General features: G+C 49.1%; 1 protein-coding gene across 5 annotated transcripts in view; it reads right to left on the bottom strand.

Moving 5' to 3' along the window:
- The window catches only part of Eml1 (EMAP like 1), a 137,978-nt gene that overhangs the window by 27,446 nt on the left and 97,066 nt on the right, over positions 1-13,466 (bottom strand). For 3 of the 5 annotated variants that reach the window (XM_033766791.1, XM_033766790.1, XM_033766792.1), the window contains exons 5-7: positions 3,901-3,929; positions 3,105-3,161; positions 494-623 (exon numbers count right to left, since the gene is read on the bottom strand). In XM_033766791.1, coding sequence (XP_033622682.1) covers positions 494-623; positions 3,105-3,161; positions 3,901-3,929 — 216 coding nt within the window. The remainder of the gene's footprint in view (positions 1-493; positions 624-3,104; positions 3,162-3,900; positions 3,930-13,466) is intronic. The other 2 variants (XM_010609127.3, XM_010609128.3) reach the window with 1 other exon arrangement.

Here is a 13,466-nt window from a genome sequence, read left to right as displayed (position 1 = left end):
TTGCCAGGATGCATGGCTAGGTTTTAACACATGGCCACTTCCGTAAAATAAATTTTTTAAGATGGAAAAGTAAAATATTTTGATTTTTAAAATCTTAAGAAGACTTTAAAAAGTGAGGTAGGGCCAGGGATGTAGCTCAGTGGTTCCCTCACCTGCCTTGCAAGCTCAAGGTACCTTGAGTTCAAACCCCGGTACCAAAAAAAAAAAAAAAAAAAAAAGTGAGGCATGTGGGTGTGCACCTATAATCCCAGAACTCAGGAGGCTGAGGCAGGAGAATTGTTGTGAATTCAAGGCCAGTCTAGCCTACATGGAGAGACCCTGTCTCAAACAACAACAAAATTGGAAAGGAAGGAAGGAAGGAAGGAAGGAAGAAAGAGAACGAAAGAAAAGAAAAAGTTTAAGACCTTTGGGCTTTTATGAAGTTTTACAATTAAATTTCAGGCATTCATCCTCTGCCACCTCGGAGTGAGGCTCAGTCCTGAGGAAAGGATACACCCACTCCAGCTTCAGTCTCTTGGCTGGCAGTTCTACTTTTGCTTCCAAACTGTAAGAATCCACTTGCTCTTTGGGCATGTACATGGTAACGGGCCGTCCTCGAAGAAACATTTTTACATATCCTTCTTCTACAAAAAGAACAAAAGACGTCAGCAAGATACCCCAATGCCCAGGGCACCGGCAAGCCAATGCCACCCCCTGCTAGCCAGGCAATGCACAAGTGAAAGCTTTACCCTAGGACATCTCTGCCCAGTGTCTTAGGGGAAAAACAAATCGCTAGTGAAACTAAATGCTTTGAAACAAAAGCTTGGGTCGTGTTTGCTTTGGGCCTTCTGCTTACTTACATGCATGAACTACAAGGAGAAACCGTAAGAGGCAGGAAGGAACTAGATGCTGATGATTATTTCCTGTGAGATCCTGGTACTCACACTTGTCACCAGGAGGGGGAAACGTACCACACCAAAAGTTACAATGAACGCAACAGGTACGCTTCGAAAAGTTTCTGAGATGAATGTAGACATAATCTCAAAATTCATGAAACAGCTTTCAATATTTAAATTGTTTTTGTTTTTTGGTTTTGGTACCGGGAATCGAACTCTGGACCTTGTGTTTGCAAGGCAGGCAGCAGAAACACTGAGCTAAATCCCCGGCCCTCAATATTTAAATTGGGTTGTTTCACTGAAGTGTAAAATCATTGTGTCTTTTACATTGGGCGGGTGCTTTAAGGGGAAAAAAGCAAGATCAACAGAAGCGTGTGGGAGGAGTAGCAAAGGAAAATGCTCCAGGAAAAGAGAGGGAACACGAAAGAGCAGAGGGCATGAGAAAAACAGGTCAGGAGGCAGAACTTCCTAGAGTGAATCGTTCTATTACAATAACTTTTGATTTTTACTAAATTATAGGGGCAAAGTAAAAACCACTAATACATCCACCTGAGGCAACCTCTGGGTCTTAAAAAAACAGCTTGTGGGGCAGGGGATTTAGCTCAGTGGTGCCACCGCCTGCCTCTAAAGCACAAGAACCCAAGTTCGATCTCTGGTTCCAAACCAAACCAAACCAAACAAAACAAAACAAAAACACACACACAAAAACAGCTTGTAGCATTCTGACCAGCATTTTCAGGATGTCTTAAAAGCAAAGGAAATGTCTCCTGGGCTCCTTGTGATTCTGCTCAGTTTCCAGCTGTCTGCCCCTTGCAGGCTGCAGCATGCAGCCTCAGTGGCATCTATACCAGCCCTTGGGACCAGCAATGCCTGCACAGCTCCCCAGGGAAATCATGGGCAGAGAGGAAACTGGTGAGGAAAAGTCGCGGAATAATGACAGCACTGTAAGTGTAACCACAAATCAGTCTTGTAAGCCTGAGGCGGAGGGTTGTCAAACACTGCCACATGCAGTTATTTAAACACGAAATGTGATGCTGTCTGCTCTGATGTCACTGCGTGCTCACACTGCAGGTCCGATGCGTGCGACCCCTCACTCTGCATGTTAGGCGTGGCATTTGGGAAAGGGCCAGCGACACGCTCATCACTGTACATGCCATGCTGGCTGCTCCCTCTCTGGCCGCCCCGAGGGGGACCTGTCCACCCAAGGCCGCCACTGCCACAGGCTCTCAGAGTCCCCCGGGGCATCCTATATTCTACTGCTTACCAGGAGCCAAAACTGGGTCTCAACTCATGCTTCCTCCTTGAGAACCCCTGGCTGCTCTTAGAGGCTGGGCCGGGAGTTCTAACTGCCCAGGGCTCTTACTTTCCACGACCCACCTGCCCACAACCACCTTGTGAGGGTCCTCCATGGACAGAGGTATCTCTGTGCTAAATGACACCTTGTCCTGCCTCTGGGCTCTGCTCATGCTGCTCTTTTCTAAAACTTCCTCCCTTCCCTAAGCTGTCACTCACTGTCCACCGGCCACACCGCGGTGACCATAAAGGAAGACCCTGAAAGCACCCAGAACAGCACCCTCAGCAAAGAGAGTTTGCAGTTCAGTGAAAAGTGACCCCATCCCCTTCTTTGGAAGGCATGAGCCAGTCCTGCCAGGGCACTCACAGAGTGCAGGTTAGGAGAGAAGGTGACGGAATGGCATTTCCATGAGACAAAGCTGAGGGTGGGCGTGCCTGCTCCTCGGTCTGAAACAGCTGCTCGAGGAAGTTGCCTCCTGTGCTGGTTCAGAGTCCTGACTGACTGAGGATTACTCATGGCATGGTTTGAAATTACTAGGCCAGGCTTCGGCACCACATCTAAAATCAGAGTGCAGCCAGGGAGAGCAATGCTTTGCTCAGGCTTTAGGGTAACAGCACACACTGCCAACCGGAAAGGTGCTAGCGGGGAGAGGCCAGCAGCAGTGCAGGACCACGTTCAGGGCTTGCCCTGTAGCTCTCTTCCGGTTTACACAGGTTTGAAGAATGCCTGTCATCAGCCCACGATCAACCCAGGTCCAAGTAACAGCCACATCCGGGAGCCCACCCGAGCAAGTGCCAGGGGCTCCGCGCACAGAGTGAGTGGAACTGCTGGGTCCAGAGACGGCTTCCTGCACACGGGGAGCCCGAAGGAAGAAGTCTCGGGAGCCAGGCAGACATGTGCAGAGAGCTACGGGCCCTGCTCCGAGTGCTGCCTACCTTTGCAGTGCGTCACCCGGCGCTTCCCTTGGGATTTCGGAGACAGGGACAGAAGGGCTGGATAAAGAGACAAGGGTGCTGCAGGCGCGGCTGGCCTGCCTGCCAGGGTCAGCTGGGTGCTACCTGCCTCTGGGTGCCACCAGACACGTGGGGGCCCTGACACTGCGCTCCCGTGGGCCTGGCTTCACAGAAGCACACACGGATGAACACAGAGCCGCCTGTGTGTCTACCCTCTAGAGCCCGTAGGGAAGGACAGGAAGTGAGTAACTACATGAATTTATCTAACAGCGGCACGCTTATAAAAACATTTTGTTTCTCATTTTACGTACACTTGTTAATAGGGTTGCTGTACTCAGAAAACAGTATCTTAGAAGGTGTGCTCAAAGCAGATCTGTGGAAAGGTATGTAGGAACAATTAGTTGGCAGTCCAGGAAATCACAGGCAGAGAGACGCCGCTTTCAGACACAGTTATGTAACCTGATGCAGCAGAATCTTTCCCTTGGGGGAATGCATTTGTGGGCCACAGAGCCCGGTTCAGGAGGGAGGAATAAAAAGGCAACAGAAGTCTCCAACCAGGAAATTCCAGGAGGCGGGGCCCAGGACTGTTTCCCAGGGTCACCTGACCCCAGCCCAGCCCCAGCAGCCACTCTGGTGGAACAAACATCAGAGCAGCTCCCCGCACGTCACGGGCCCAAGAGAGCTGCCGCTCTGCCAGCCTTGGGCCCCAGTGATGGCCACTTCTGAAGGCCACCCACATGGGCAATGGACACCCATACTAAAAGGAAGTCACACTTACCTGCACTGAACACAGGCTCCTTGGGCTTGCTGCGGAAACAAACGAAAGACAGTTTTTAAAAGATGCCCAAGTCTTGTCCCCTCCCAGCTCCACAGACCCTGAATGGTGCATGTGAGAAAGAAAACAAAACTGGCTTCCTTGCAAAAGGAACGTATGGAAGTGAAAATTTCCAAATTTCAGGTGGGAGAGATCGTAATCCAAAGTTTATCACCGAAGTTGCGCTTGTTATGAGAGTAAGAATGTGTCGGGGAGGCAAATGTGGGTCACTCAGAATGGGGCTGTGAGAGGCCTGACAGGCAGAGAGAGATCTTGTGGAGGAGGAACTGTGGGGACAATGCTGCTGCCCTCAGTGCCCTGGGTACCACCCCAGGCACTATGGACAGCGCCTCGGGTGGACCGAGCTCATTCCTAGGGCAAATGTCTCACAGGTAAATTCCATGAAGGGTCTGTACCGGTCAAAGGAGAGGCGGGCCATGGTGTGGCCACCACTTCCTGCTGGGGCCGCCTCTCCTGGAGAGCCATGGGGGGACAGCATCACCTCCGTTCCAACCGGACAGGGTGTCGCTGTGCTTCAGGTATGGTTTACCCCAAAGTTCATGTGCTGGAAGCTTGGTGCCTACGCCACAGTGTGAAAAGGCAGAGAGATCTTTATTTTTATTTTCTGTTTTTTGTGTGTGTCAGGATCTCACTATGTCATTCAGGCTGGCCTTGAACTCACTGTGTCACCCAGGCTGGTTCTGAATTTGTGGTGATTCTCTTGCCTCAGCCTGAGTGCTGGGATTTCAGACATGCACCAGGCCAAATAAACCTTTCCTTTATCAAGTACCCAGTGTCGGGTATTCTATTACCCAACACAAAACAGCCTGAGGTGAGCAGGGGGGAGGAACACGAACCACTGCTTGACTCCAACTGCAGCAGACCCCAAAGTCCGTGCCTCCCCCCAAGGCCCAGCTTCCTTGTTCTGATTTAAGATGTGGAACAAGACAGATAAAACAATCCCTAGCCGGAGGAACGATGGCTTTACCATGTCTTCTTAAGTACCACTAGAGGCTCGGATAACATGTGTATGCTTGCATACACACACCTGAGTAGACAGACTCCTAACGTGGCTTCTTTTCTTAAATTTTTACTTTAAATACAGGGCTGCTGCTGTGCTGTTTGTAAAGCAGCCCTTGCTCCATTCAAAGGCCAGTGATGGCGAACCTTTCAGAGCTTTCGATGGCACAGACAGCCTACTGTGACACGCGTGTCGAGGGTTCGCCACCACTGGCCTAGGCCTCACATCTACTGAATGCCTCTCCCTTCACAGCTTCTCTGTGGCTCTGGGAACCCACCAACCACGCCAGGCTCTGCTCCCTGTCCTTCATCAGGGACAGGGGCCTTGCAGGCACTGTGAAACCTCTTCAGCACCCTGCCAGATGCTGAGACTCCTGCAGGCCTTGCTGCTCGACCAGGCCTGGCTGTTCCACTGCTCTCTGTGGCCCCACATTAGGGACAGGAGCCCTCCTCCTGCCACTCTGCAAAGATTCATGCAGTGGTGGCCTGTCCCTCTGCAGAGGGGCTTGTCACCTGCAGGGGTTCAGCTTGGTCTACTCTACTCAGTGGCCTTGGTGCTCTGGTTGTGATATGGGGATCAGCTGGGTGGGTACCCCCACCGTCATGGCGAGAGTGACAGTCCCATGACCTTCCCTATGCTAAGCCTCGGGCCGCTATCATCTATCTGCACTATTGGATCCACAGGCAGTGAGGACGGGACAGAGTGCTAGGATCAAGGAGAGCAAGGCAGGTCTCATGCTGTCACAGAGATGTGACCATGGGGTTAAGCAGGGAATCAAATAACAGGAAAATGACCTTTTCACATTATGACATTGATCAAAAAGTAGGAAGATGCAAAAGCCACGCACACAGACAAAGGCAATCCCAAACATTGTCTAGAGGAAGAAAAATGAAATCATGGACTGCTCCTCTGAAGAGAATGTTCATGGGGATTCTGCACCGTACAAGGAAACCCAAGGCCTTCTGAGGCTGACAGCCTCTAAGAGGAAGAAGGAAAGATTTCTATTAGAAGGTTAAATATAGTAGGAGTGCCAAAGCCTAAAGGTCACCTGCAGAGGTGGCACTAATGTGCTTCTCTTTCTCAAATCTAAACTTTGTATCACTGTGTGGTGTGTTGTATTTAGAAAACAAGCTATTGATCTGCACCAACATTTTAGAAAATTACACTTTCATAAATAAAATGGTATATTTGCCTGGCATGTTGGTGCATGCCCGTGATCCTACAGGGATACATCGGGAGACCCTGTTGCAAAAACAAAACAAAACAAAACAAAAAAACAAAACAAAACAAACAAACAAAAAACAAAGGAGAAAGTGGCATATTTGCTTCAGGACCCTTTTCCTCTGCCAATACACGACACCTTTTCTAGAAAGCAAGGGAGTGGCTTCACTTAGGCTTTTCTGCCCACCTGGGGAAATCATAAACACTAGCCTGAGGACTGACCAGAGGTTTCCTACCTCCCTAGAGTGGGGCACTGGCAGGCCCAGGCCAGGCAGCTGGGGTGCAGCCTTTCTAGAACCCCATCACTTCTGGCAATGCTGGAGACAGTCTTGGAAGGCAGCCCACTTGGAAGAGGAGGCGATCACCTCTCCAGGTGTCACGCAACATGGATCTGGTGACCAACAGCTCGTGGTTCCCCAGGGTCAGCACTCGGCCTTGTTTTGGGAGGGGGACCAAGTCCCAGGCCAGCATGAGATTTCTCCATCCCTAGTCTCAGGGAGGCAGCAAGGTGCCCACCTGCACTGAAGCCCATGCAGGGCAGGACTACGCTGGGGACTCTGTGTCCAGCAATGGCCAGCACCTCTGAGGTGCACGGCTGTGTTAGGGCTCTGGCAGGAGTGGCTGCACATCTGGCCCAGGAAAAGCCCCTAACCTGAATGCAGGCTCGGGAAAACAGGCAGCAGGGCAGCCAGCACCCAGGAAGTGGCCACTGCACCTCCACCACAGTCCCTTGCTTCAATGCCCCAGAGCAGGACTGGCAGGAGCCAGATGGCATCTGAGGAGAGACACGTGCTTCTGAAAGTGGTCAGGAAGGCCAGGTGGAGGGGGAGCCAGGCCAAGGCCAGGTGCAGCACTTCGTCAGCCTTATTCAGACTGTAAAAGCCTGAGCTGCAGGTGGGATGTGGAAATAAAATGACCACAGGAAGCCAAAAGATTCTATGATGTCAATAAGTCCCTGAAAAAATGTCCACTTTTTTAAAACTAAAGATGGGGTCATTTAGGAACCATTTATTATTGCTGTTGTTATTCTTGTTGTTGTTATTATTTCGGGACAAGGTCTCTCTATGTAGTTCAGGCTGGCCTCACTACATGGTCTTGAAGTCATGGTGATTCTCCTGCCTCAGCCTCTCTAGTGCTGGGATTACAGGCACACACCACCACCATGGCTAGGAATCATCTACTTAAAATGTTTCCAAGTCACTGGAGACTTTACAGGGGACAACAACTACAGCTTCCAGACACTGCCAACCAAAAGGAACAGCTCCAGCTTAACATGGCAGATGGAACAGACTTGGACGCCAGCCCGGGCTCGGGATTCTCCTCTGTGAGTCTCCTTCTACAAATGGGAGCAGAGCCCTATGTTGTACAGGCACTGGCAGGGCAAAATGGCCAAGGGATGGGGGGCATAAAAGGAATGAAGCAGTGTTATACATACACACGGACCCTCATGAGGAATGTGGTCATTAGGCACTGCAAATGTGCTAATACAAATTGTTTAATTAAAAAGGAGAAAATTAACTCATTAAATATATACAGAACATGTAACAAGGTACCCCACTTTTATTAATTTTTCTTTCTTCCTCCAGTTTCACCTAACAATTGCAAACTAAATTTAAAGAATGTTGCCACCAATTATTTTAAAATATATTTAAAGATAAGCGACCTCATAGCTGGAAATGCAAAACCATCTTTTCAGTACAAAGATGCTTCATGTAAGGGACTTGGTACCTAGCACAGATCATTTCTGAATCTGAAGTGTGGGTTAAATAATCGACCTCTAGGGGGCGCTATGCGCCTAGTTCTTCAATCGCCCTGTTCTTTCTAGGCAGCATCCTTTGCGTCATTGAACAGATACTGAGCAGTTTCTGGGCAAAGCGACACAGCTTCTGTCCTCCCAGAGAAGAAAAGGAGGCCGGCGGATGAGGGGGGTGGAGTTAGGGCTTACACAGTTAGCAATCGAGAGGCACAGGCTTCAGACTCAGGACGGGAAGGCGTCCCCAGAGAGGGACAAGGGTCAGTCCCAGCAGAGCCAGGCCGGATGGGTGGGAGGTGGTGGCCCGGAACCTCTCTCGAAGGTAGTTAAGTCCACTGTGTCTCCCCTAGGTCTGCACTCCGTCATGAGGCTGTGTGCACATCTCTTCATTAGTCAGCTGCCTTGGGTTTCCTTGTGTGCACGCTGCCTACTCACACCTTCAGTTGCCTCTCTACCGCTCTGCTTTTCCTCGCTGGTTTGGGTGAGGTCTAACCCCAAGCGAGACAGCTGGCCTTCCCTGAGTGCCTGGCGCCAGGCTCTGGGACGCAGGCCCATCTGTGCTGCCCTCTCCACTCACAGCAGCAGGTTTGTGTGCAGCAGGAGCTTGGGGAGGCTGTGTGTGTGTGTCGCTCCCTGAGAGAAGTTTTGCGGGGGACGGGGGGACAGGAGTGGGGGTCAGGTGTCCCCGAGGAGCAGGTTGATGCGGGGCCTGGACTCCATCTGGTACCCCCCAGGGGAACCTTGCAGCGTGGTCTTGTTTCATCCTACAGCACCTGCGGGGCAGGCAGGCACAGTGTTGCTACCACCAAGGGAGTCCCGAGAGGTTTAATAATTTACAACCATGCAAGAGAAAGCAGCAGAGTAGGGCTGTATTAAGACTTGATTTGATTATGGCTACACAGCTCCATTCTCTCTCTCTCTCAGCATTATCATTGTAACCTTCTTCGATATATTAATTGGGATAAACAGGTTCATCTAACAAATGTCCACTGAGTATGGACTGTGCTGGGCATTGTCTTAGATGCTGGACTGGACTGACCACCTAATGATCTACCTACAGCATACTGTGTCCAGCGCTCCACACCTGCACAAGGCTGGGAGGGACACAGGTGAACCAGGGGGCACTTACACAACACACACGAACACCCACGGGGTTGTGAGGTCCTAACTGTACACTGTGCAGACAGTGCCCTTGAAACGAGGTGGATGAAGTGTGATACACTCAGCTCAATTCCTGGTGGGGGGAGATCACAGGGGACTTCTGTTTCCTCTTTTTGCACATCTGGAATTTCTAACGAGTTACTTATAATAAACTCAAGAAGGGCTTTAAAAATCCTGCTGAGGGAAAGTGAGAGATGTGTTGGAGAGGTTGAGAGTACCCCAGCAGGCTGGGCACTGAGACTTAGATGACAGCTGGAGCCAGGCGCAGGGTGCACCTGTGATCCCAGCCCTGGGGAGGCTGAGGCAGGGGGATCACCATGAGTTCAAGGCCAGCCTGGGCTACTTAGCAAGACCCTGTCTCAAAAACAAGTGAGGAAGCAAGTAACAAATAAAGATTCCACCACCTGGCAATGCTGTGAAGCTTTCAGTACATGCACTTCGGGGTGGCACCGTGCCCAAACCACAGGGCACCCTGAGCTCGTCTGGACCGGATGTGGCTCTGTCTCCCCAGTGGCCACCCTTGAGGGGGGCCATGACAGGAAGCGGTTTTAGGAAGCACCCAGCTCCATGGTCTCCGACTTCCCTTTCTCACCAAGCAAAGGTATTAAGGTTTTGTCGCATTAAAGGGCTTTTCCTCACTCCTGCACCCCAAAGACAACCAGTGTGTATGAGTTACCGTGAAGTTGCCAGCAGATGGCTAAAACATTTCCTGTTCTAACCAAATCAGCCCTTTACAACAACTTTACATGGAAACATAGTATCTTATCTACGTAGTCACAAAACTTATTTCAAAGGGTATAATTGAAACATTTTATCAATCTAGTAACTTCTGACATAAACTGTGCTTCTAAATAAAGTAGCCATTTTTCTGTGATATAAAATATCCTCTTAAATTAAAAAGATCCTAGTATACTGGGTACATTATACAAGTCTTCCATTAGAGTGCTATTGCTGGTTCCCTATTTAAATTTAATAAGTACTTCACAATGACATGAATCACTGTATAATTATCATTAATTTACCATTAATAATACATAAAGTAAAATATTACATCACCCTACACTGCTTTTGTTTTTAATGAAAATCTTTTCAGTACAAATAGTCAATAGTGTTACAAGCTTGTTACAAGCAAAGTACTTTAAACTGTTAAATGTTCTAAAATGAAGATTAAGACTGTATCCTGTTGGTCCCGCATGGTGGCACACACCCATAATCCCAGCACTCTGGCAGGCTGAGGCAAGAGAATTGCAAATTTGAGCCCAGCCTTGATGACTTAGTGAGAACCTGTCTCAAAATAAAAAACAAATTAAAAAGGGGCTGACAATGTAGTGCAGTGAGAAGACCCTGGGTTCAATCCCCAGTGCTGCCACGTTTCAAAAAAGGCCGTCAAAGCCAGTTAAATGAGATGCAGGAGCAAGAAGATTACAAACATTGGAAAGAATATAGTTTCTAAGAAAGTAAGGTGAATTTAACAATAGCTTACTGTGTTTTGGAAAACTCTAATGTTAGTGACTTCAAAAGCTCTTTACAGCACGCACAGCAGTTTCTAGCTGCTGTAACTATTGGTGATGTGGAACTATTTGTTTTGAGTAAAGGGAGCCTTTTTCTAATTTGTGCGAGCACAGCTTTTGTGCCAACCGACACAGGCTGTGATGCACTGTGGGCTGTGTAGCAATCCCATAATTGGTGCAGGCCAGCACTGCTGGTGATTTGGGCTGCCGCACAGCGGGCCAGCCAGAAGTCTCGGCCAGGATCTCGCTCTCCCCAGAAGGCAGCAGGCAGTGCGGGGTGCCGATGAGCCCGGAGAGGACATGGGGCTCTGGCTGGTCGCCAGGCACCACCCACCCCGGGACTGGCACACGCAATGTCAGCTCTCTAGTAGCTGGGAGCCATGCAGGGACGCACCACTCTTTGATTATTCCCCCTGGCTGTGGTTACAGTTTATCCAAACCTGGGCCATCCTCACCAGATTATGTTGCTGTATAAATGCAGTTTACATGACTGACCTGAGAGGACACCAAGCACTCAGGTGTCACGGAGCACCTCCTCTTTCATGTGAGAAAGACTAAACGGAGAACTGGAAAGCTCATAAGTAATCTGCCTGCTCTCCACCTAAGTCTCGTTTTTGATGATCAGCTGGCTCTAATGGGCATTTATTGCTCTCTCCTGGCGTCAGTGTTGTGGTTTGTACCTCGCTGTCTGTCCCCCACAGCCTCCCACTGTCACAGGCTGGCTCTGGGAGGTGGCTGGGTTGGGGGCTTAGTAAGACCTGCTAGCTGACTACAGACAGAAACCTCGACAAACTCAGCAGAATTAAGTCTCTCCCCCTACAAGTCCTGGCTGTCCTCCTTTAGGCAAAGAAGAAAGTGATAAAGACAGCAAAACAGGGAATCAAGTGTCCAATCCCTCACTCACAAAGGGCTTGGGGGAGAGAGAGAGGCCGGAAGTGGCTGGCAAAACCAGACCTTTGGGACCTTTCCACGCTGCCCTGCAACCTGCAGCCACCAAGTGAGCAAATCTTTTAAATGTGACCCAGCCACTGGATCAATGACACGTGCGACTGAACTACCAAGTGAGGGGCAGGGCAAGGGCCATCAGCCAGATGGTCTTGGGACCCCTATCCTCAATCTTCTTTTTTGTTTGTGTGGTCTGGAGGATTGAACCCAGAGTCTTCTCACTGAGCTACGACCCCAGCCCTGTTATTTTTTATTTTGAGACAGGTTCTCACAGAGCGGCTAAGTTGTCCAGGATGGACTTGAACATGAAAACCTCCTGCCTCAGCCTCCCAGAGTGCTGGGATCATGAACATGTGCTATGTGTTCACATTTTGAAACTTCTCTCTGCATCTGTCCAGACCTTGAGACTGGCTTCTTTCCTGGGTAGGAGGTCAGAGCAGCCAGAAAGGGAGCTGCTCACACAGGAAGGGAGAGGGGGTGAAGACACTGTCCCCAACTGGACCTTCCCCTCTGTTGCTCCCAGCTGCGTCTCTGCTATCGATGCCACGAGTCCCCCAAAGGCGTCCATCACCAGGGGAGGCCCAGCACCCTCCTGAAGCCCCAGCAACTCAAGTAGCACATGCTAGGCTGGCCTCTGCCAGCCCTGGGTTCTAATAAGGCATAGGATTTATTTTTACAGACACTTTCAGTTGTCTGGATTTTCTTTTTTTTTTTTTTTTGAGACAGGGTCTTACTATGTAGTTGAGACTGACCTGGAACTCACTATGTAGCCCAGGCTGGTTGCGAACTCACAGCAATCCTCCTGCCTCAGCCTCCCAAGTGCTGGGATTACAGGTGTGTGCCACCACTCCCAGCTTGTCTGGATTATTTTTAGAAAATGGTTAGCATACTTCTCTAGCCCCTCATTCCCAAATCAAAATTTCCTACTGCGGCATTTCTCAAAAATCCCTTTGTAAATATCTTTTATGGAAATATTTACCCAGCACATTTACCAAAGCCATGGATTTAAGAAGATAAAACAGATTTGGGGTTTACACAATGGAGATTCTTTTTGGAAATACTTAATAAAAATCAGATGTGCCCAGAAGAAGCCAAGTTTACAAGAACTGCCAAGATCTAGACATCTGAGGTCGACTTCCTGGTACACCCCAAATGCAGGGACGCTTTCAGGGCCGTGCACCCCCCTGGCTCACACTTTGCCACCCTTGTGACCACCTGGCCTGATTTCCAAGGTATTATCACCCAATTAGCATAATCTTCTAACAGGAAGTTCTGAGTCTGATTTAGAAGACAGGCCTTGTGTCGCTGGTGGTGGTCATGACCCAGTACAGAAGTGTCGGCGTGTTTTCCAGAAAAGGTACCTTGTAGGAATAAAACTGGAAAAGAGGTTAAACATCCTTCACAGGACCAAATCACAATGGATTTACAAACTTGGAGCCTGCACAGCCTGAGGTTCGGAGTGGACTGCATTATGACTGAGCCTTCTCCTGACGTGAACATTTGAAAAGAAACATGTTTGGCCTCTGGAACTGAAACTCCTGCCGCGGCTTGCTAAACAGAACAAAACGAACCTACGATGTTTAAAGTGTTAGAAGAGCCCACTAGGCAGATACACACAGACAAACTGACCTCATCGATACATTTTTAAACATACAAGCAGCCATTAAAATGCCAAAAGAGTAAGTAGCTAATGAATACAAAGTTACTATCAATTTCACAGATATTTATAATAACCCATTATAAACTAATCTCATAAAAAACTCAAAGTTGGGAGGAAAAGTAGGTCAGGAAACCAGAGAAAAATGCTTCCTATCACTGTTGTTAACTCAATATTAGTCTCTGACAAATTATAAAATTACAACTGAGGACCTATTTTGTCTTAGGAAAATACTGTTGACAGTCTTAAAACATTCCATTA

Source organism: Fukomys damarensis, unplaced genomic scaffold, assembly GCF_012274545.1.
Source record: "Fukomys damarensis isolate Sample0158 unplaced genomic scaffold, DMR_v1.0_HiC HiC_scaffold_21, whole genome shotgun sequence".
Taxonomy (NCBI): domain Eukaryota; kingdom Metazoa; phylum Chordata; class Mammalia; order Rodentia; family Bathyergidae; genus Fukomys; species Fukomys damarensis.
This window is presented reverse-complemented; position numbering and strand designations above follow the sequence as displayed.